The sequence below is a fragment of the Myotis daubentonii genome, chromosome 8 (assembly GCF_963259705.1).
Source record: "Myotis daubentonii chromosome 8, mMyoDau2.1, whole genome shotgun sequence".
NCBI classification, from domain to species: domain Eukaryota; kingdom Metazoa; phylum Chordata; class Mammalia; order Chiroptera; family Vespertilionidae; genus Myotis; species Myotis daubentonii.
Window position 1 is genome coordinate 36,914,600 of NC_081847.1, and position 23,070 is coordinate 36,937,669.

The 23,070-nt window shown below is 58.3% G+C and overlaps 1 protein-coding gene across 1 annotated transcript; it reads left to right on the forward strand.

Moving 5' to 3' along the window:
• Window positions 1-23,024, forward strand: MYH7B (myosin heavy chain 7B). The gene is made up of 41 exons (XM_059705970.1): window positions 1-115; window positions 1,367-1,473; window positions 1,585-1,728; window positions 2,100-2,256; window positions 2,564-2,591; window positions 3,712-3,808; window positions 5,869-5,892; window positions 6,046-6,138; window positions 6,226-6,289; window positions 7,506-7,604; window positions 8,208-8,311; window positions 8,453-8,591; window positions 8,846-8,964; window positions 9,053-9,202; window positions 9,422-9,592; window positions 10,752-10,931; window positions 11,019-11,151; window positions 11,240-11,316; window positions 11,720-11,807; window positions 11,960-12,077; window positions 13,809-13,932; window positions 14,031-14,167; window positions 14,901-15,156; window positions 16,059-16,301; window positions 16,755-16,931; window positions 17,035-17,180; window positions 17,515-17,605; window positions 17,680-18,069; window positions 18,880-19,006; window positions 19,094-19,212; window positions 19,305-19,501; window positions 19,638-19,987; window positions 20,150-20,274; window positions 20,391-20,506; window positions 21,001-21,397; window positions 21,472-21,597; window positions 21,688-21,858; window positions 21,945-22,049; window positions 22,133-22,228; window positions 22,722-22,859; window positions 22,949-23,024. The coding sequence occupies exons 1-41, from the start codon at window positions 25-27 to the stop codon at window positions 22,958-22,960; spliced, it is 5,826 nt and encodes a 1,941-aa protein (XP_059561953.1). The 5' UTR covers window positions 1-24; the 3' UTR covers window positions 22,961-23,024.
• Window positions 23,025-23,070: the final 46 nt, after the last annotated feature.

Sequence of the window (23,070 nt, forward strand, 5' to 3'; positions counted from 1 at the left end):
CCTCCACCTCTCAGTACCACCACCATGATGGATGTGAGTGAACTCGGGGAGTCTGCCCGCTACCTCCGCCAGGGCTACCAGGAGATGATGAAGGTGCACACTGTCGCATGGGATGGTAAGTGAAGGCAGAGGGGCCACAGCCACAGAGAAGCCTCCATGGGCTTAGACCAGGAGGGTGACACTGAGCTCAGGCTGAAGGAGCGTGCACTCTGGCCTGACAGCGTCAGCCCTGGGTCTTTCTCTCGGAGTCTGGGGTCCTGAGACTAAGTTCTGTGTGTATCAGTGTTTGTGAGCAAGCCTCGGTTTGCTCCTCTGTAAAATGGGACAGTGTCAGCGCTGCAGTCTGTGGCTAGAACCTGAGGCCTCTGAGGTGAGAGTGATTGGTATGGGTGCAGGCTGCTTCCACGTGTCCAAAAAACCTGTGCTGGAGTTATTTTTAGTGCTTTCCATAGAGCCAAAGCCTCTGTTTATTAGGGACAGGAATAAAGACTACTATTTATGACCTGGTTTGTTCATAGGACAATAATAACAATAGGCAGTGCCCATTGTGTGCCAGGCCCAGAGCAGATGACCTTCCATGCATGAGCTCAACAACCTGGGGAGGTGGGGACCCGGGCCAGGGCCAGCGTCATGGTGTGCCATCCCTGCATTTGCAGAGGGCACTACCCTCAGAAAGGCCTCATGTTTGACTTAACTCTCTGTCACCATCTTGAAATTGTTAATATTCTTTTTTTAACAAGGGGTCTGCACTTTAACACCGGGGCCTGCAAGTTATGTACCTGGTCCTGCTTGAAGCACTTGGCTAGTAAGTGGCAGGACAGGGAACAGAACCCGGTGGTCTGCAGCCCGAGTCCCTGCCTCTCAGCAACATGACATAGGGGCTCCCTGAAGCTCTGGGACCAGCTGGCCAGGCAGGAGGATGCACAAGACACAGAGTGAGGAGACCTGTGCTTGAGCCTTCAGTGGAATGGAGGAGGTGGAATCCCCTTTAGAATTACGTGCCTGACATCGAGGGCCGCTCCACATGGGACCCCAGGAGATGCCCACACTTTTGCTATTGAGGGAACAGGCCCAGCGAGGATGAGGGATTTTCCTCAGGTCACAGGGCACATGTGGCAGAAGCAGGAATCTGAGCCCAAGTGTGTAATCAGGGCAGTGAAGGACTTACCCGTCAGGGAATCCCCTCAGAAGATCTTTAGAGACCCTCCCAGCTCTGCCTGCACAGGAGCCCGAGTCTGGAAGGATCTACTCTGGGAATTCCTGCGTCCTGACAGAGGGGACACTGGGAGGGGCACAGCGTATGGACCCCCAGCCTCTGAGTGTGCCTCGGCCGCGCTCATAGCCCCAATGTTCTCCCTCAACCTAGGGAAGAAGCGGGTCTGGGTGCCTGATGAACAGGACGCCTACGTGGAGGCTGAGGTCAAGTCAGAGGCTACTGGGGGCAGAGTCAACGTGGAGACCAAAGACCAGAAGGTTTTGCTGCCCCTTTCCCCGGTGTTAGCTCCCCCCGCCCCCCCCCCCCCCCCCCCCAGTGTGCAGCTATTGGCCAGCTGTCTGTACTCCACTGCATGGCCTCCCTGGCAGATTCTGATGGTGCGGGAAGCAGAGCTGCAGCCCATGAACCCGCCCCGCTTTGACTTGCTGGAGGACATGGCCATGATGACGCACCTCAACGAAGCCTCAGTGCTGCACAACCTACGCCAGCGCTATGCTCGCTGGATGATCTACGTGAGCCAGGAGTTGGGGAGGGACCACGGGTGTGGCGGGATGGGCCTGGTTGGGGCGGGGTCAGAGCAGCAGGGGCGGGGCTAGAGGTGGAGCCGGGTGATGTCATGGGGCTGTAGAGGTGGGGCTACGGGCTGAGACGGCGCTGGAGATGGGGCTGGAGCTTCAGGGGGGGGGGGGGCGGGGGGGGGCCGGGGGGGTGGGGGGGGGCGGGGGTGGAGGCTCCACAGTGGGGCCATGGAGAAGGGGACATGGGCTGTGGGCAGGAGTGAAGGCTGGATTAGGGAATATTGCAAAGGTCATGGTTTGTGAGGGCTGGGGCCTGGGAATGGGAACTTGGCCCCCAACAACCTATCTATACGCTTTCTCCTCAGACTTACTCGGGCCTCTTCTGTGTCACCATCAACCCCTACAAATGGCTCCCGGTCTACACGCCCTCCGTGGTGGCCGCTTACAAGGGAAAGCGCCGCTCGGAGGCCCCACCCCACATATATGCGGTGGCAGATAACGCCTACAATGATATGCTGCGAAGTAAGGGCTGCCTGGACTCCTCTTCCTGTCCCCACCCAAGACCCCTGCCCCAGCTACAGGGAAGCTTCTTCAAAGGCCCCCTTCCCTCCGCTCCATGGCCCTCCTTGATGCTGCCAGACGCTCCAGCATAGCCACTGTCTCTCCACGTGGGAACTGGCCTGCAGGCTGTAGGGTCCTGTCTGGTCCTCCCCATTTCTGGCTCTGGTTGCTGGAGGGGCTGCCCCAGTGCCATGGATACCCAGTGTGCTCCGCCTGTGGCTGGTCCCCCATCGTGGCTAACTTCTGTATCTCCTTCCCATTCCTCCAGACCGAGAAAACCAGTCCATGCTGATCACGTAAGTGTGCGGCTCTGGGGACGGGGTGGGAAAGGCTGGCCAGCTGGCAGGAAGGGAGTGGAACTAAAATCATATCCCAGGGTTGGTTCTAAAGTGCTTAGGGCAAGACTAAGCTAAATTTACCACCTGACGCTAAATGAGAGCATGTTCTCTGCCTCCATTCTGGGGAGACATGTTATGGACAGTAAGCAGGAAAGGGAGACCCAAGTACCAGAGTGACCACCAGCCTGGTAGCCCCTCTTTCCAGGGCTGGAATCTCCCCCACCTTGATCTTCTGGGAGTTCTGACTGTGGCTTAAGGGGAAGGGGCATTCCTCTTCCTTTCCTCCTTCTTACCTTCTCCTTAAATCTGGGTCTTATTTCTGGTCCTTTGCTTGTCTCCATGGGAAAGTGATAGAATTCTTACATGCCAAGTTCATGTCCAGCCAAGCCAATGTGGACATTGTGTACGAGTGCGTGTGTACGTGCAGGTGCAGCCGGTTTCAGAGCAAGGCCTTTGAAACCAGATAGAACTGGGTTCATGTTCTGGGTTCCCTTCTTCCTGCTGATGCCCTTAGGCCTCTGAGTCTCATCAGTAAAAACAGAACAATCCTGCCCACCTACCATGCAGAGCTACAAGGAGTCAGCGTGTCAATGTACACACTGGGCACACAGCAGGGAGTCACATAACTTCTCCGAGCCCCATTTCCCTCTGCATAAAACGGGGGTGATGATGGTGCCTGCCTTTTCCATTTCTCCTTCTTACCTTCTTATCTCTGGGTCTTATTTCTGATCCTTTGTTTCTAAGGCTTAAATGAGCCAATACAGGTAAAGAAAGCGCTTGGCCCAGTGCCTGGCACTAGATTTGCACGTAGTAAAGGGTGGCATTGTGTGTTCTCATTTCTGGGGGGGGGGGGGTCGGGGGGGGGGGGAGGGCTATGATCTACACTGGCCTGCTCTGTAAACAACTCAATGCCTCTGAGGGCTGATCTCTTCTGGTTTTTGTCTTTTGAGTTGGGGTCCTAACTTGGGAGCTGGGTTGGGGAGGGCAGAGGGCCCTGCTTGTGGAGGGGGACGCTGAGGGATGGGAGGAATTAGAGTGGCCAAGTGGGCATTGGTGACTTATGTTTGTGTCATCCAAGCGGAGAGTCGGGGGCCGGTAAGACGGTTAACACCAAGCGGGTCATTCAGTACTTTGCCATCGTCGCTGCCCTGGGAGACGGGCCGGGCAAGAAGGCCGTAAGACTCGCCCACTTGGGCGCTGCTCACCACTGCTTCTCACTGTTTTTCTCTTTGTTCCCCTCCCCTTTTTTTTTCCTTTTTATGTTGATTCCCCAGAGTCTCCAGCCCCGCCTGAGCCTTCCACCTTGGTGGGGGACTCTGGCCTGAGCAAGGCTTGACCAAAGAAGCTATGGCCACCTCTGCGATGCTGTGCCACCCAGTCCCAGGCCTGCCTCAGTGTTTCCATCTGTAACACAGAGGGGTGGGACCACATCGCCATTCCTAAACTTTTCATGTAGTTTTCCCTCCCTTTGGGACCTTCATATTTTGAGAGAGTTTACCGAATAGGCCGTTTTTTGCTAAGAAGTGATTATTTCCTTGGTTTTCATGCACCAAAGAGAGTTACCTGCTGTCAGTCAAACAAGCGGGCTTATGAGGAGTTTAGCCAGAGCCAAAGGCACTTGGCAGCACCCCCAGCAGCAGGGGCAGGGACGATTTCGCACCCCCTGATTTCTGTGTGGCTTTTGAAAGTTTCTGTGTTTTGTTTTTGTGTTGGAAGTACAACGTCCATTCCTAGCCCCAGGCCAGTGATGCAGGCCTCTGGGTAGCTCCTCTCCCATCTGCCCCCAGGGGCTGCCTTTTCTTTCCAGAGCCCAAGGCCGCCTCCCACAGTCAGTCCTCCCTCCTGGTCCTGTTGAGCCTTGCTTTATTCTGGGGCCTTTTTTTTTCTAATTTTCTTTTTCTTTTCTACACTTTAAGGTTTTTTTCTTTTTTCTCTTTGCCTTTTTCTTTTCCCCATTTGAATTTCTTGATTTTTTATTTTTATTTCAGTTTTGTTTTTTGTTGTGGTGGTGGTTGTTTTTGTTGTTTTGTTTTGTTTTTGCTGTTGACTTTTTGGTACTCTTTCCTCCCTCCTCTCCCCACCCCATTTTCCAAACCCCATGTGAGGATGCTGCAGAAAGTTGGGGCTTGGTCCACTAATGGGAATGGTGGGGAGGAGGAGGCCAGAGCCAGCAGGGTAGGGGCAGGGAGGCCTCTGATCAGAAAGGACCTCGGGATGAGCTCCTGCCATTTCCCTCCTGCCTCTGTCCCCCCACGATATCTCCGGGGGGATTGTTTCAGTCGTGGGCCCCCTGGAGGTGAGTGAATAACCAAAGCCCGCTGGTGGCATGGTATCTGCCACTTTAGAATCCATTCTTCCTTTCTCTCCCTTTCAGTCCCCCCAGAGATGTTGTTGGGGGGACAGAGGCAGAAGGGAAATGGCAAGAGCATGTTCCCGAGCTCCACTCCACATAACCTCAGCCAGCGCTTTGGGGCTGCCTCTTCCAGGCTGCTAGGGCCCAGGGAGGGATAGAAGGAAAGGGAAGTGCAGGGAAGACAAGGATGAGGCTAGGAGAGGACAGCGGTGGGGACCCTCCATAAGTCTCTCTAGGTGAGGCATGGGTGGCTGTGGGTGTGTGGGAGGCAGGTGCCTGGGCTCAGTGCCTTCGCTCTCCCACTTACTGCGTGGCTTTGAGTAGGTTACTTCCCTGCTCTGAGCCTTAGTTTTCTCATTTGCAGAGTAGGGTAATAGTGGGCACCTGGCAGGGCCACTTTAAATAATAGTGGGTGTACAAATTAATTGCGCCATGAAGATGTGCCTGATCACAGTGCAAAGGAGAGGTGTGGAGAAGGGCTCACGGAGGTGAGGGTACGAAGGTCCAGGCGAAAGAGATCTCTTCCAGCCGTAGAGTATCAGGGGAGCCTTCCTAGAGGAGGGGGCATTTGAGCTGTTGCTCTGAAGAGGATTTTAGTCAGGAGCCTCTAGCGCTTGGGGCAGGGCCACTTCCTGGAGTGTGGGAAATGATGGGATATGGACGAGGCCAGAGACAGCTGGGGGAGAGGACGGGCTGCTAATTGTAGACTCCCCCAGACTCAGCCCCCCGCCATGCTTGCTCCTACTTTCTAGCAGTCCTCTTGTAACAGTCCTGGGAGGGTGAGGCGGGGGCGGGGGCTAACCTTCACTGTCCTGCTAACTACTGCCACCCTGGCCAGCTGAGACCTCACACCCTCTAACACTGTCTTCTTTCTCCCCCCAGCAATTTCTGGCCACAAAGACTGGGGTAAGCATGGGGCCAGTGTGAGTGGGGAAGGCAACAATTATGAGGTCCTGGGAACCTGCCCTGCCCCTCCCAACCAGAGGAGTCTGGGATGGGCTGTTACCCGGGAGGGCGGCTGCTCTGGGTCCCAGTCAGCGAGCATACTCACCCCTCCAGGGTACCCTCGAGGATCAGATCATTGAGGCTAACCCTGCTATGGAGGCTTTTGGCAATGCCAAGACCCTGCGGAATGACAACTCGTCCCGCTTCGTGAGTGGCCGCAGTGGGAAGGGTGGGCGGGTGGAGCGGGATCAGCATGGCCGGCCCCTCTGACTGAGACCGCACCCCTGCCCACAGGGCAAGTTCATCCGCATTCACTTTGGTCCCTCGGGGAAGCTGGCATCTTCGGATATCGACAGCTGTGAGTTTGGGCGAGGGGGGAGGGCGGGGACCGGACAGAGGCCACGGCCTGAGTCTTTCTGCTCAGACGGAGCGTCCCTCAAGTCCTTGGCTCCTGCCTGTTCCAGGCTCTCCTTTCCACCCCCAGGCCACTGCCCGCTCAGGCCCCTCAGCTCTCACCTGGAACATTCCACCAGCCTCCATGTGGTCTCCCAGCCTCCATTCCTGTGCTGGATCTTCTAGCCAGAATGACCTTTTCATGGAGACTAATCTGACCACATTGTGTTCCTGCTTAGAAATCTTTTCTGGATCCTATCACCTTAAGATGGAGACCCAAATCCTTATTTGGTAGTTAGCTCTTTATGATTGGCCCTCACCCCACTCCAGTCTTTTCTCTGGCCCTAATAGGGTGGGCCTGTGCCCATCCGGCCCAGCCTCATCTCCGCACATCGGGTCCTCATCCTTCCTGGGAGCCCCTCCTAACGCCTGTCGGGTTGTTGCCCGTCCGCCTCACCCAGCCCAGCCGCACAGACACCAGGTGCCCAGGCCACCTGCGCAGAGGGGCCGCCACACTGACACTCCCCACCTGGGGACTCCTGGCCAGATCCTGATGAATAAGCATAGACACTGTGATGGGCAGGAGGCACCATAATTCATGCCCCGCTGACCACGTGCAGACACGTGGAGCTCTGCCCACACACACGCTGACACACCAGCACTGCTCTGGAGGAAGGAGTGTGGTTGTGGGTGAAGGAATGAAAGCATAGGTGTAAGAATGGACACATGAATACCCCCCCACAGATACCACATTCACATACCCACACACAGTCACACATGGGGGTGCACACACATTCCCACATTGTGACAGGCAAGATGGAGAGACACACTTCATTGACTTCAGAGAAGAAGGGAGAGGGAGGGAGGGATAGAAACATCAATGATGAGAGAGAATCATTGATCGGCTGCCTCCTGCATGCCTCCTACTGGGGATCAAGCCTGCATCCTGAGCATGTGCCCTTGACTGGAATCGAACCCTTCAGTCCACAGGCTGACGCTCTATCCACTGAGCCAAACCAACTGGGGCAAGAGACACACTTTAGTACATGCTGATATATACAGACAGTGCCTCTACACACACCCCTGCCCCTCTCCCACAACCCTGCCCCTTCAGCCCTATTGGGGTGACCCGCTCTGGGGAGGTGCAGAAGATGGTAGGCCAGTGCCTCCCTTTCTTCCAGATCTCCTGGAGAAGTCACGGGTGATCTTCCAGCTGCCTGGAGAGCGTGGCTACCATGTCTACTACCAGATCCTCTCGGGGAAGAAGCCAGAGCTGCAGGGTAAGGGCCAGGGATGGATAGGGTGGGAGTACCTAGGACTGGGTGGGAGTGAGAGCTGCCTGTCCCCCTAAGTCCAGGTCCTGGGATGTCTGTTCCCTCACTCTTCTGGGGTCTGTGACATCCTGTCTTTCTTCTGAGTCCCTTCTGTTCCCTCCCACTCCCTTCCTGGGACTTCTGGTTATTGCTGAGCCCTCTCTCATGCAGGGAACTGGCCGCTGCTCTTGTAAAGTTGTCCCTCCTGTGGTCCGGCAGCTAGAGAGACCCCACTCAGACCAAGGAAGGGCCAATGGCTCTGTCTAGACCCAGCCCCCCTCTCTTGCAAGCTCCTTGAGGGCAGAGCCTGGTCCTCGCTGTGCCCCAGCACAGGGTGTGGACCAGAGGGGTGGCCATGAGCAGTGGTGGAGGGATGGATGTGATATAGGGATGGGCTCATGCCTCAGAGAACCGTAAGGAAAGAGAAGCCATGGACATGGGGGTGTGGAAGTCCTGGGAGGGCCCTAGACTCTCCTGTGGGGCTGGCCCCCAGGACCCACCACGCTGGGATGGGGTAGGAGGATAGCCAGGTGCGCAAGCTGGACCCACCCTCTTCGCCTGTGTCCCCAGACATGCTGCTTCTGTCTGTGAACCCCTACGACTACCACTTCTGCAGCCAGGGCGTCATCACCGTGGACAACATCGATGATGGGGAGGAGCTCATGGCCACTGACGTATGTCGGGTGGGAGCAGAGCGGCTGCCTGCAGCGTGGGGCCCTGCCACGCTGGGTGGGGATGAGGGAGCAGTTGCAGTGCCCTGAGCGTGGCTGGAGCCTGGAGGGGCCCAGGCACCTCTGACCCCGCCGCCCCCGCAGCATGCCATGGACATCCTGGGCTTCAGCGTGGACGAGAAGTGCGCCTGCTATAAGATCGTGGGTGCCCTCCTGCACTTCGGAAACATGAAGTTCAAGCAGAAGCAGCGGGAGGAGCAGGCCGAGGCCGACGGCACCGAGAGTGAGGGGCCCTGGCCTGATCCCAAAGTCCTGTCCATGACCGTTAGCCCTCACCCTGTCCACAGCCTCTGACCTCAGTCTTAACTGGCCCTGAGTGTAACCCCTGACTCTCAACGCCAGACCCTCACCCTCCTGAGCTGCAGTCTGTTGGCCCTGAATTTGACCCTCCCTGGCCCCCCCTCCCTGAGGCCAGGCTGAGCCCCCGTGCTCTAATTGTTGGTTCCACCTCCTCATCCCACCCATGTGCCCTGCCAGGTGCTGACAAGGCTGCCTACCTGATGGGAGTCAACAGTGGGGACCTCCTCAAAGGCCTTCTGCACCCCCGAGTGCGCGTGGGGAACGAGTATGTGACCAAGGGCCAGAGCATGGAGCAGGTGAGCTGCTCGCAGGCCAGGGCTGACCCGGGACAGCTGGGAAGGGTCCTCCTGGCCAGGTCCCAGCCCAGCATCCCCACAACTCCAGGTGGTGTTTGCCGTGGGGGCTCTGGCCAAGGCCACCTACGACCGGCTGTTCCGGTGGCTGGTGTCTCGGATCAACCAGACTCTGGACACGAAGCTGCCGCGGCAGTTCTTCATCGGGGTCCTGGACATCGCTGGTTTTGAGATCTTCGAGGTGAGGGCAGGCCCACACCCAGGCCCCTGAGTGGGTGGGGGCAGGAGCCGGGGCTTCTGCCCGGGGGCAGGGTGAACTCATACACGTTCCTGTTCGTCTCTGGGCCTCCCTGTCCCCATCCACAGGGCAGCTGCTGAGCCCGGCACCTTCTGCAGTTTTATTTTTCCTCCCTCCCTCCCTCCCTCCCTCCCTCCCTCCCTCTCTTTTCTCCCTCTACAGTTTAATAGCTTTGAGCAGCTGTGCATCAACTTCACCAATGAGAAGCTGCAGCAGTTCTTCAACCAGCACATGTTTGTGCTAGAGCAGGAGGAGTACAAGCGGGAGGGCATTGACTGGGTCTTCATCGACTTCGGCCTGGACCTGCAGCCCTGCATCGACCTCATCGAGAAGGTGGAGCCTGGTGCAAGCTCACTGCAGCGGGGAGGGTGTGGGTGCAGTGAGTGAGCATGTGCAAGTGTGCGTGTAAGTGTGTGCCTGTGCGTTGAAGTGAGCTTGTGCCTGTGTATGGCTCTGACTCTCTCTGTACGTGCCGTGAATGGGAATGCGTGCCTGTGTGTGACAGGTGCGCTGGAGACTGTAAAAGCGTGTTGGTGAACATGTGTGAGCAATGTGAGTGTGCATCCCAGCACTGTTGACAATAGCCCCTCATGGGTGGACACAGTTTTGAAGTTCACAAGGTCCTATTGCAGCCACAGTTTCACTGGACCCTCAGAACTGCCCTGGGAGAGGAGTAGGATGTGTTTGCTGATTTGTTTATTTGATTGTGAAACATTATATAAATGTCCCCATTGTGCAAAGAATGGGAGAAAGAAAAATCAGAAAATTAGAAAAGTGAAAAGTGAAGGGGAAATGATGTTCCCCCAATCCCCTCACCACCAGAACCTTGACCCTCTGGTTAGTTTCCTCCAAGTCCCGTGTCCTGGGCATCGGGTTTCGCTCAAACTCAGGTCTCCTCTTTTTCTCTAAAATGGGCTTTGAACATTGAACGAGGAGGGCACAGTAGTTCACGCAGCAGATGGTTTTCAGGCAATGCATTTCTGGAATCTCCTGTTGGGCATTCATTTAGGTGCTTGACATTCATTTTTGTTTGTTTTTCACTGTTAAAGCAGCACAAATTATGCATTTCCCCATTTTGCAGGTTAGGAAACAGGCTTAGGGAGGCTTAAGGGCCCCACAGCCAGTAAGTTTGAACCCAGGAAGCCAAAATTTGAACTCGGCTGCTTTTTTTTTTTTTTTTTTTTTTTTACTGTCCCTGTGAGTGTGTGTGAGATCATGGAGCTGGGGGCTGATGGGTACAAAGATGCCAGTTTGAGTTTGCACAGTTCTCATAAGCAAAGAGGACAACTCAGAGCTGCGAATTGTGCAGAAGAGGGATGGAGACCAAAATGTTCTTTCTGTCTTAGAAGACAGGGCTCCTGGGTGCAGGTCTGGTCTCTGCCCTCTGAGCAGGTGGCGGAGATGGGGCATCTGGAAAGGCTTCCAGAAGGAGGGGCTCCGGGAGGATGGGCTGGCGCAGTGGAGGTCCTTCAATCCTGTTCCCCGTCCCCAGCCGCTCGGCATCCTGTCCATCCTGGAGGAGGAGTGCATGTTCCCCAAGGCCTCCGACGCCAGCTTCCGGGCCAAGCTCTATGATAACCACGCAGGGAAGTCGCCCAATTTCCAGCAGCCAAGGCCTGACAAAAAGCGCAAATACCAGGCCCACTTTGAGGTGGTCCACTATGCGGGCGTGGTAGGTGCCTATGGGAACCCCAGCTCTTGACCACTCCTCCCTCTGGGTTTCTCTGCTTTGGCTCAGCGCCTGTCTGATCTCTGCCAGGTGCCTTACAGCATCGTGGGCTGGCTGGAGAAAAACAAGGATCCCCTGAATGAGACAGTGGTCCCCATCTTCCAAAAGTCGCAGAACAAGCTCTTGGCCACCCTCTACGAGAACTATGCAGGCTCCTGCTCCAGTGCGTGCCGTGCCCAGGGACTAGATTGCCAATCCGTGGGGACTCAGAGTGATGTCCCCGGAGTGACTGGTCCCCATGTCTCTCCTAGCTGAGCCCCCGAAGTCTGGTGTGAAAGAGAAGCGTAAAAAGGCAGCATCATTCCAGACGGTGTCCCAGCTGCACAAGGTGAGGCCCAGCCTGGGCCTATGCAGGCCTCACCCCTTGGCCTCCAGCCCGTTCTCGCTCCCCGATCTGTCCCCTGCACCCTGGGCGGGCGGCCGTTAAGACTTGCAGTGATGTTTAACTCCTCTCCACGTGAACATCACAGCAAGTCTGTGCTGCTTCCCGTCCCCGCGCTGCCTGGGCAGGGTTTGGGGTGGGGGGGTGAAGTGGGGGCCTGAGGGGGACTGGGTGGGGAGTGAAGACTGTGGAGATAGGGACCCAGTCAAGCAGAAGAGGGCAGAGGGTCACAGGAAAGGGTGACAGATGTGTGGAGGGGCCTGCCCCCCAGCCCTTAGCGGGCTGGTCCGCTGCGGTTTCCAATTCTGCCTCCTGCCCTGTGTGCCTTCTCCCCGCTCCCCACCTCCAGGAGAACCTCAACAAGCTGATGACCAACCTGCGGTCCACACAGCCTCATTTTGTCCGCTGCCTCGTCCCCAATGAGAACAAGACGCCAGGTAGTTGCCCTGGGGCCAGGGTGGCAGTGGGGGAACATTGAAGGGAGGGGTCCGGGTGGACCTCGCCCTTCGCAGAGCCCCCCATGTGGACTGTTGGTCTTTCTTCGAGGCAGGAGACCTCTGACCTTTTCCTTTAACTCCCACCCGTCCAGGGGTCATGGACGCCTTCTTGGTGCTACACCAGCTGCGCTGTAATGGGGTCCTGGAGGGCATCCGGATCTGCCGCCAAGGATTCCCCAACAGGCTGCTCTACGCTGACTTCCGGCAACGGTGGGTGTCTTCCTGCCCCAGCCCTGGCTCCTCCCCAGCTCCCCCTACACAGCCACCTGCCCCCTCGTCCTCCACCCTGGTGGAGGCAACAGCCTGAGGGGATGAGAAGGGCACACATTTTAGAGTCAAACAGACAATTCCTGTCACTGGGAAGGATGCAGTGGGACCGGGGAGGCGGCTGGGCAGGAGTCCAGTGGGAGATGGTGGTGGCTGAGGCCTTGGATACAGAATAAGAAAGAAAAGACAAGGGTGGTGACTCCCAGATGTTTGGCCTGAGCAGCTGGGAAGCTGGTGGTAGGTTTACTGAGATACCAAACAGGGTTTTTTATTTCGGGGAGTTGGGGAGACAGTGGATTAATCCCTCCAAATCCCATAAATTTGAAATGTCTCCAGCAGATGTTCTAGAGAAGTCCTGGGCGAGACTGGATTTTAGTCTGGAGATGGGGGCAGGCAGGGAACTGAATGAGGGTTTGTGTGGACCAGACTTTGCATCATGGCTGGCCCCACGTGAGCACCCAGTCAGTAGCTCCTCCCCTCTCTTCCTCAGTTTGGTTTTGTCAGGCCACTAGCAGCCTAAGTTCCCTTCCTTTCCAGAAGTAACTGGCCATCCACGCTGACGTATGTATGTACAAATACTGTACGTGGGCACACACGAGTCTATGGGTTTGTTTTTTCATGTAAACATGTCTTTTTTTAAAAAAATATATTTTTATTAATTCCAGAGAGGAAGGGATAGGGAGAGAGAAACATCAGTGATGAGAATCATTGATGGCTGCCTCCTGCACACCCCAATGGGGATCGAGCCTGCAGCCCGGGCATGTGCCTGACCCTTGACTGGGAATTGAACCATGACCTCCTGCTTCATAGGTTGACGGTCAACTACTGAGCCACGCCGGTCGGGCTAACCATATGTCTTGGAGATTCTTCCTTATCAATAGGAATAAGTCTGTATCATCATCCTTTTTTTTAAAATTATGACTTTATTTTTTAGAGCAGTTTTAGGTTCACAGCAAAATTAAGAGGAAGGTACAGGAATCTCCCATGTTCTCCCTATCCCCGCACACGCACAGCCTCCCGTTTTAAACATCGCCTGCCGGGTAGGACAGTGTTCCCCCTGCTGAGCCTGCACGGACTCATCACGACCACCTGAGGCCGCAGTTGGCACTGGGGGTCTCTCGGTGCCGGCCGTGCTGTGGCTGAGGATGAATGTGTAGCGACGCAGCATCACGCTGGAAACATCCCGTCGTCTAGTGCCTGCTGTTCCCGTCAGCCCCTAGTGCAGGCTTTTGTGTTTCTCAGGTTTTGCCTTCACAGTGTGGCCACAGCCAACCTGACCTGCACTGCCCTGTGCACACATGCGAATGTGTCCACTTATTGGCTAGAATTCTCTCCCAAATGTTCCTTCAGGTTGAGATGTGCTACACCGTATCGCCTTCTTAAGCAATTATAGAAGTGCTGCATGCCTTTTGTAAGCACTGCAGCCCCTGAAAGAACTTCTCTGCTGGATGCATTTAAACGGAACCGAGATTTTCAGCAGAACACACCTACCTCCTAGTCTCACACTGCCCGCACCGCCCCCCCCCCCCCCCCCCAGTTTGTTCAGTATGTGTCCCACTGGGACTCTGCTCCAGCCTGGAGAGGTCCAGGAATATTCCCACCTTCTCCCCACCAGCCTCCTCAGTCCTTGGCTCCCTGCCCAGCCGCTCCTCACCAGTTCTCCCTGCGTCCCAGGTACCGCATCCTGAACCCCAGCGCCATCCCTGATGACACCTTCATGGACAGCAGGAAGGCCACAGAGAAGCTGCTGGGCTCCCTGGACATCGACCACACCCAGTACCAGTTCGGCCACACCAAGGTCAGGGCACAGGAGTGAGGGCCGACTCGGGTGGGTGGTCACACTGAACAGGAGACATGCTGGTGGGTGGAGTTACACCTGTGGCCCCACCCACCCAGGTGTTTTTCAAGGCGGGGCTTCTGGGCGTCCTGGAGGAGCTGCGTGACCAGCGTCTGGCCAAGGTGCTGACATTGCTGCAGGCACGGGGCCGGGGCCGCCTCATGCGCCTTGAGTACCAGCGTCTGCTTGGAGGCAGGTGGGTGTGGACCGAGATGGAGGACCGGGGTTTTGGGGGGGACGACTGTCCACTCAGGGAACCACCAGGCTCTTTGGGAACTGAGGGTTTGTGTGGACCAGACTTTGCATCATGCCTGGCGCCTCGTGAGCACCCAGTCATACTCTCTGTGGGTCAGGCTACCCCTATGGGTGTCTCTGAGGGGTAACGTTCTGTTTCGTGCCCCTCAACTCCCAGCTTCCATTTGTCACCTCAAAAGTTGGGGTAAGAACACCTGTTTCTCCACTCGGGCCATCCCAGAGCGTGGCCCAGAGTGGTTATGACTGAAATGCCAGGCAGGAGAATTTATGTGCATTGTCTTGTTTAAAGGATGGGATGGTCCTGAGACGGGCATGTTTGATGATCTCCATTCAGAGCCATCCTGTCACAGCTGGCCAATGGGGGCGGGGGGAGGAGGCAGGAGGTGGATGTGAGCCCAGGTGGTAGCCAGGTGGCTTTACCACTCCTGGTGTCTTTGGAACATTTGCAAGGGCCACCAGGACATTCAAGGCTTGTGAGCCCCCTCCCTGTAGCACCTGCATGCCTTGGCCTCTCCCTCCATCTCACCTACAAAGCAGAGGCGTTAGGACCTACGTGAGAGGCCATTTGGGAAGATTAAGTGAGATCACACACTGAAGAGCCTGCCCCAGGGAGGTGCTCAGGGAACATCAGGGCTGTCCCGAGCTGCTGGCCGTCCGTTACTGCCCCCCCCCAGGGACGCCCTGTTCACCATCCAGTGGAACATCCGCGCCTTCAATGCCGTCAAGAATTGGTCATGGATGAAGCTCTTTTTCAAGATGAAGCCGCTGCTGCGCTCGGCACAGGCTGAGGAGGAGCTGGCGGCCCTGCGGGCAGAGCTGCGGGGGCTGCGAGGGGCGCTGGCCACTGCAGAGGCCAAGCGACAGGAGCTGGAGGAGACGCACGTCGGCATCGCCCAGGAAAAGCATGACCTGGCCCTGCAGCTGCAGGCGGTGAGTGCGGGCGGGGGCGGGGTTCCCCTCAGTGACCTGATGCCACGGTGAACCCGACTGCTCCAAGGAAACACCCCAACCAGATCCCAGGCCAGGGCGGACCTGGTGTGGTCCGAGTGCCCAAGCTTGCCTGGATCTACCTGCTACTCCAGATGGGCCACAAGGTGAGGCTGTGGGCTCCCGTCCCTGCTCACCTCCCACATTCCCAGCCTGCCCAGCCACGGGCTGTCTGTCCACTTCCCACTGCAGCTGAGCCCCATTTCCCAGCTCTTCCCTCCTTGCCATCCCTGAAACAGACAGACCCCGCTCCCTTCTCTGGTGAAGGGCCCACGGGAACCCAGGTCGCAGGTAACAGTAATAACCAGAAGGCAGGGATCGAGGGTCCAGATCTTCCCAAGCCCACAGAGCCCTTCTGTCCTTCAGCAAGTCCTTCTGTCCCCTGCGTGCCAGACAAGCGCTAGAGATACACAAGTGGGAAGACAGATGGGCCTGTGGTTACAAAACTCACCTGCAGGTGCAGGATAACGTTAGGCAGCCGGCACAGTGAGGAAGAGTGAGGTGGGAGAGAAGACCAGAGCCCCTCCAGTGTGCAGGGCTCGCAGGTCTGCTCCCACCCACCTCCACAGAAGCCTTGTTTGGGCCTCACTCTGGGTTGTCCCTGGCCTAACATCCCCCTCTTGCAGGTGTCACTTCTGCCCCTGCCCATCCCTCCGCCTAAGCCCTCATCCCACTGAGCCCCTCAGGGCCAAGAGCAGGCCATAGGCATTCCGTGGCCCCCAGAACCCAGCTGAGTCAAACCTTTGCACAGACAAATTAACTTCCTTCTCTAGGACCCAGCCTGGTGCCCCTCTGCTTGTTTACCTGGCCTTGCCTCCACTCTGCCCCATCCCCGTTCCCTCTAGGAGCAGGACAACTTGGCGGATGCTGAGGAGCGCTGCCACTTGCTGATCAAGTCCAAGGTGCAGCTTGAGGGGAAGGTGAAGGAGCTGAGTGAGCGGCTAGAGGACGAGGAGGAGGTGAATGCCGACCTGGCCGCCCGCCGGCGCAAACTGGAGGATGAGTGCACGGAGCTCAAGAAGGACATCGATGACTTGGAGCTGACTCTGGCCAAAGCCGAGAAGGAGAAGCAAGCCACTGAGAACAAGGTGGGGCCAGCAGCTGCAGGTCCCACTCCTGGCTCTGCCAGGCCCCTGCTATGGAGCCCTGGGCACGTCACTTCTCTGTGGGCCTGAATTTCCTGCTGTCACATGGGGTTAATAGCAGCACTTGCCCCATTAGGGTGGGCAAGGATTCCCTGTGTAACGAGTCTGCTGGCACTCACCACAGGGCCCAGCATGGGTACGTGTTCAGCAAATGCCAGCAACTGTCACCCATCCTGGACTGCAAGCTCCCTGAGGGCAGGAACCCCAGCTCCCAGCTCTGCACCCCCAGGTGCCTTCTCATACCGCCTGTCATTGAACCTTTTCAACAGCTCCATGGCGCTCATTCAGGGAGGATGAGGCTCAGAGTGGAGTGATTTGCTTGCTCACTGGAAGGGGTGGCTACTCAAACCGGGGTGTGGGAGGGACATCTCCATCGTGGCCCTGGCCCTGGCACAGGTGAAGAACCTGACGGAGGAGATGGCTGCACTGGACGAGTCGGTGGCTCGGCTGACCAAGGACAAGAAGGCATTGCAGGAGGCCCACCAGCAGGTCCTGGGTGACCTGCAGGCTGAGGAGGACCGTGTGAGCGCACTGGCCAAGGCCAAGCTGCGGCTGGAGCAGCAGGTGGAAGACGTGAGTCGGGCACAGCCGAGGGCTGTGTGGTGGTGCCGGGAGAGCTGGGAGGGTGCCTGGCTGGGCCTGGTGGCTGAGCATGTCTGCGCCCCCCACCCCACAGCTGGAGTGCTCCCTGGAGCAGGAGAGGAAGCTGCGCATGGACACAGAGCGGGCCAAGCGCAAGCTCGAGGGTGACCTGAAGCTGACACAGGAGTCAGTGACAGATGCTGCCCAGGATAAGCAGCAGCTGGAGGAGAAGCTCAAAAAGTAGGCCTGGGGTGGGCAGCAGACCAGGCCCCGGCTGGCAGGGGCCTTTGAGCCTACACCCGCTTCTCACTGCTGGACTCTAGCCGGTTCCACATGACAGCAGAGGTTGAACATGGAGGGCTGAGATGGGGGTTACTAGGTGCTGGGGGCAGTGTCCTGTCCTCCCTGGACCAAGGGCCCTGACCAGGCTCTGAGGCCAGGGCTTGAGAGGGAAGGCAGGGTTGAGGTCACCTAGGGCTGCCCTGGGTGCAGGGTGTGTGCTGGGGGTGGTGGGCCCAGGCAGGTTGGTGGAAATTAGGACCAGGGCAGGCTCATGCTCTGCTGTGGCCTCCAGGAAGGACTCCGAGTTGAGTCAGCTGAACCTGAGGGTGGAGGACGAGCAGCTCCTTGGAGCGCAGCTGCAGAAGAAGATCAAGGAGCTGCAGGTGTGTGGGGGATGGGGGGTGGGGACCAGTGTGATAGGCTTACAGAGGTGACCGCTGCCTCCCGCTGTCCCCAGGCTCGGGCAGAGGAGCTGGAAGAGGAGCTGGAGGCAGAGCGGGCGGCCCGGGCCCGTGTGGAGAAGCAGCGGGCGGAGGCAGCCCGGGAGTTGGAGGAGCTGAGTGAGCGGCTGGAGGAGGCAGGTGGCGCGTCTGCTGGGCAGCGAGAGGGATGCCGCAAGCGCGAGGCTGAGCTGGGGCGGCTGCGGCGGGAACTGGAGGAGGCTGCGCTGCGACACGAGGCCACAGTGGCTGCCCTGCGGCGCAAGCAGGCGGAGAGCGCGGCCGAGCTGAGCGAGCAGGTGGACAGTCTGCAGAGGGTGCGACAGAAGCTGGAAAAAGAAAAGAGTGAGCTCCGCATGGAGGTGGACGACCTGGGCACCAGTGTGGAGACCCTGGCCCGTGGCAAGGTGTCTGCCTCCTTCCTGATCCTGACCTCTGACCCCCCTTCAGCATCCTCACCTGACCCCTAGACTCTGATCCCATAGCTATCCTGACTCCAGACCAATGCTGCCTCCAACTGCTGAACCCCGACCACCCCATGCCAATACTGACCCCACACTAATCTTGATCCCAGTAGATCCTGATCTCTGACCCATTCACCTGGCATCTAACCCCAATCCCACTACAGTCCTGACCTCAAACCCTGGCTCTGAAACTCAGTGTCTTGACTATAAGTCATTTTTGACCCAATGTCCAATTCTAACTTAGCCCTTGACCTGTGAACTCTGTCCTGAATCCAGCAACCAATCTTGACCCTTGACCTTTGTACCACCTAATCCTGACAGCTGGACTCTGTCCCTACCTGACTTCAGATTCTAGTATCCCAACTTCATCCTGACCCACTGGCCTCAGGACTGGTCCAGCCTTCTCACTTTAAAGATGTTTTTATTGATTGATTTTTAGAGAGGAAGGGGGGGGGTGGGGAGAAACATTGATTTATTGTTCCACTTATCTATGCATTATTCTGGAGGTCGAACCCACAACCTTGGTATATTGGGATGATGCTGAGCTACCCGGCCAGGGCTGCCTTCTCACTTCTGATGTCCATCTTTTAAGCAATAGTGGAATCTGTCTGAACTTGGGGCCCTGTTCTCTCTTTGATTCCTGGGCCATGTCTAGCCTTCTAGTTCCCCATCCCAGGTCCCTGTCTGACTGGCAGTCATAGATCCTGTCCTCTGATTCACAAACTTGTCCTGACCTCTGACCCTGGGTCTCAGGCCAGTGCAGAGAAGTTGTGCCGGACCTATGAGGATCAGCTGAGTGAGACCAAGATCAAGGTGGAGGAGCTGCAACGGCAGCTGGCGGACACGAGCACCCAGCGTGGACGGCTGCAGACGGAGAACGGTGAGGTCAGGGGCTCAGACGGGCCATCCCGGGGCCTCAGCGCTCCCCCTTGCCAGCCTGACGTGCTGCTTCACCCCTTGGCTGCAGGGGAGCTGAGCCGCCTGCTCGAGGAGAAGGAGTCTCTGATCAGCCAGCTGGGCCGTGGGAAGGCCTCGGCCACTCAGAGCTTGGAGGAGCTGCGGAGGCAGCTGGAGGAGGAGAGCAAGGTGGGCTTGGCCACTGGCTGGCACAGAGAGGGCAGTGTGGGCCTCAGGGCCTTTGGCCAGGCCCGACACTTAGGTCACTGGGGTCCCTATAGGCCAAGAACGCGCTGGCCCACGCCGTGCAGGCTCTGCGGCACGACTGTGACCTCCTGCGAGAGCAGCATGAGGAGGAGGCCGAGGCACAGGCCGAGTTGCAGCGGCTGCTGTCCAAGGCCAACGCGGAGGTGGCCCAGTGGAGGAGCAAGTATGAGGCAGATGCCATCCAGAGGACCGAGGAGCTGGAGGAGGCCAAGTAAGTGCCTTGCTGGCCAGGCCGTCACCGCACAGGTGACCCGTGCCTCAGCCCTGATGGGAGAGGGGAGCTGTGGGGGCCATGCTTGTCAGCCTCGCTCTGCTGCACAGTCCGTCCCGTCTGCTCTGGGGCCCAGGAGGAAGCTGGCCCTGAGGCTGCAGGAGGCCGAGGAGGGTGTGGAGGCCGCACACGCCAAGTGCTCATCGCTGGAGAAGGCCAAGCTGCGGCTGCAGACGGAGTCGGAGGACGTGACCCTGGAACTGGAGCGGGCGACCTCGGCAGCTGCCGCGCTGGACAAGAAGCAGCGGCACTTGGAGCGGGCACTGGAGGAGCGGCGGCGGCAGGAGGAGGAGACACAGCGGGAGCTAGAGGCAGCCCAGAGGGAGGCTCGCAGCCTGGGCACGGAGCTCTTCCGGCTGCGGCACAGCCACGAGGAGGCGCTCGAGGCCCTGGAGACCTTCAAGCGGGAGAACAAGAACCTGCAGGGTACGGCCAGCCCAGGGTCAGAGAGCGGCCCTGGGGCCCCGGGAGCCCCTGGAGCCACACAGGGTGTCCTGGAGCCGTCACCCTGGAGCTAGGGTGAATGATGCGGCCTGGGTTGGAGCATGAGCTTTGAGGTGGCCCCTCAGTGCCCTGTCCACTTTGCAGAGGAGATCAGTGACCTCACAGACCACGTCAGCCTCAGTGGGAAGAGCATCCAGGAACTGGAGAAAGCCAAGAAGGCGCTGGAAGGGGAGAAGAGTGAGCTCCAGGCCGCACTGGAGGAGGCCGAGGTCAGGGGCTGGCCACAGGGGTGGGGTGGATACTGACCCACTGCTTCCCTGGCCTCCCTCCTCCCTTAAGACACACTCAGGGCCCCAAGGCCCACACTGCCTACTCCGCACCCCAGGGGGCTCTGGAGCTGGAGGAGACCAAGACCCTGCGGATCCAGCTGGAGCTATCCCAGGTCAAGGCAGAAGTGGACCGGAAGCTGGCAGAGAAGGACGAGGAGTGCACTAACCTGAGGTATGGGGGCCAGGGCCATCCCTACCCACCACCACTCCCAGGGGTCCACCTGTCTTCTCAAGGATAATTGCCCCTCCCAGCCCAGCCACCTGAGTGGGAAAAGGGGAGGAAAGCAGTGTTTGCTGAGCCCCTGCTGTGCACACAGATCGGCAGGGACAGTAGTTTGTGCCTCGCACAAAGCTTTCTCAGGTCAGGATTATTGTCCAGTCTGGAGGTGAACCTCAGAGAGCCTACAGGACTTGCTCAAGGGACACAGTCAGGGTGGAGCCAGAGTTCAGCCAACAACTGTCTGCTCCAGAGCTTCACTCTTGTCTGTGAACTTGCTCTGATGGGGAACAGGAAGTCACATGGGGCTTGAAATCAGGGAGGGATGTTCCTTATTCCCAAAATAGGTTCATGTCTCCAGCGTTCCTTGGACATTTGTAAGAGCAGGTGTGGTGCTGTGCCCGCCTGCTTTCGATGGCCCAGACACCACTACCTTCTCCCTCCCCCAGACGCAACCACCAGCGGGCCGTGGAGTCCCTGCAGGCCTCCCTGGATGCAGAGACACGGGCCCGCAATGAGGCACTGCGGCTCAAGAAGAAGATGGAGGGTGACCTCAATGACCTGGAGCTGCAGCTGGGCCACGCCACCCGCCAGGCCACGGAGGCACAGGCAGCCACACGGCTGCTACAGGCCCAACTCAAGGAGGAGCAGGCGGGGAGGGACGAGGAGCAGCGGCTGGCAGCGGAGCTCCGGGAGCAGGCACAGGCCCTGGAGCGACGGGGCGTGCTGCTGGCTACGGAGCTGGAAGAGCTGCGGGCTGCACTGGAGCAGGGCGAGCGCAGCCGGCGGCTTGCAGAGCAGGAGCTGCTGGAGGCCACCGAGCGCCTCAACCTCCTGCATTCACAGGTGAGGGCGGCAATTCACAGGGATGCGTAGGGTGGCTGCCTACTGGCCGACTCTGAGGCTCTGCTTCCCCCCAGAACACTGGCCTCCTGAACCAGAAAAAGAAGCTGGAGGTGGACCTGGCCCAGCTGAGCGGAGAGGTGGAGGAGGCTGCCCAGGAGAGGCGGGAAGCTGAGGAGAAGGCCAAAAAGGCCATCACTGACGTGAGGCTGGGCCGGAGCCGTGGAGGGGACAGAGCCCAAAGGGACTTCCACCGGGGCCAGTCACCCCGACCATCCATCTCACCCGGACAGGCGGCCATGATGGCCGAGGAGCTGAAGAAGGAGCAGGACACAAGCGCACACCTGGAACGGATGAAGAAGACACTGGAGCAGACGGCGCGGGAGCTACAGGCACGGCTCGAGGAGGCGGAACAAGCTGCCCTCCGAGGTGGGAAGAAGCAGGTGCAGAAGCTGGAGGCCAAGGTGCGTGTGGCGTCCCCATCCCTTCCCCTGCACAGTGGGCAGTGCGAGGGCAGGCTCAGGGCATCAGGCCCATCTGCTGCTCACAGGTGCGGGAGCTGGAGGCTGAGCTGGACGCCGAGCAGAAGAAGCATGCCGAAGCCCTCAAGGGGGTGCGGAAACATGAGCGCCGGGTCAAGGAGCTTGCGTACCAGGTGGGTGACAGGTCCACCTCTAAAGGGGCGGCCCGAAAGCTGGTCTGGTTGGGGCCAGACCTGAGTCCCCGCTACATGCGCAGGCCGAGGAGGACAGGAAGAACCTGGCTCGCATGCAGGACCTGGTGGAAAAGCTGCAGAGCAAGGTCAAGAGCTACAAACGGCAATTTGAGGAGGCGGTGAGTGTACTGGGTCTGGACCCTGGGGGTCAGGTCCTGCCGGGTCAGGACGCCTGTGGAACCCAACTCAAAGCTGGCCCCAGGCAAGAGGCCAGCAGCTGTCAGCCCTACTCCATCTCTGGGACATGCCTTCCCAATGTTGGCTTTGTGGGTAGGCAGGCTGCCTTCATGGGCAGTGACCTAGCTCGTGACCCTCCTGTCCCAGCAGGAAGTGTTTCTCACAGCTCTGACAAGAGATGAGACCCGGCTTTGGCTCTGAAGGGACCCCATGTGCATTCCCCTTCTGGCCCAGGTCTGGCACATGGGTACCTGAAGAGGTGTCACACCCCTTCCTTCCTGCTGTGGGTGCTGGTGAGGGGGTAGATGGAACGTGGATAGTGGTGGTGGGAGCACAGTGGAAGACAGAGAGAAGCCAGACCCTTTCTGTGATGGGGTGGGACCAGACTGACCATCTCGGTCACCAAAGGGTGACCCAGCCTGCCTGTGCCCCCAGGAGCAACAGGCAAACACTAACCTGGCCAAGTATCGCAAGGCCCAGCACGAGTTGGATGATGCGGAGGAGCGGGCAGACATAGCAGAAACCCAGGCCAACAAGCTGCGGGCACGGACTCGGGATGCCCTGGGCCCTAAGGTAAGGGGTAGCCTGGGGCACCACCTTGCCCTTTGCAAGGGGAGGGGGGCAGGTGGGATAGTTCACTGAGCCACCCTTTTCCCCCTCAGCACAAGGAATGATGCCTGCTGTCCGCCCCCTCACCTCTCTTCATCTGCTGAACCCTGAATAAATGCCACATCTACAGCTCCAGCCTGCTTCCTTCTCATTCTTTGGGACTCAGGAGGGGAGG

What these genes read in the sequence shown, in the direction of transcription:
- MYH7B (XM_059705970.1), top strand. Translation starts at nt 25, where the DNA reads ATGATGGATGTGAGTGAACTCGGGGAGTCTGCCCGCTACCTCCGCCAG. An exon ending in CGAGGCCGACGGCACCGAGA is followed by an intron (nt 8,592 to 8,845) that starts GTGAGGGGCCCT and finishes GTGCCCTGCCAG; the next exon opens with GTGCTGACAAGGCTGCCTAC. An exon ending in TGCAGAAGCTGGAGGCCAAG is followed by an intron (nt 21,859 to 21,944) that starts GTGCGTGTGGCG and finishes TGCTGCTCACAG; the next exon opens with GTGCGGGAGCTGGAGGCTGA.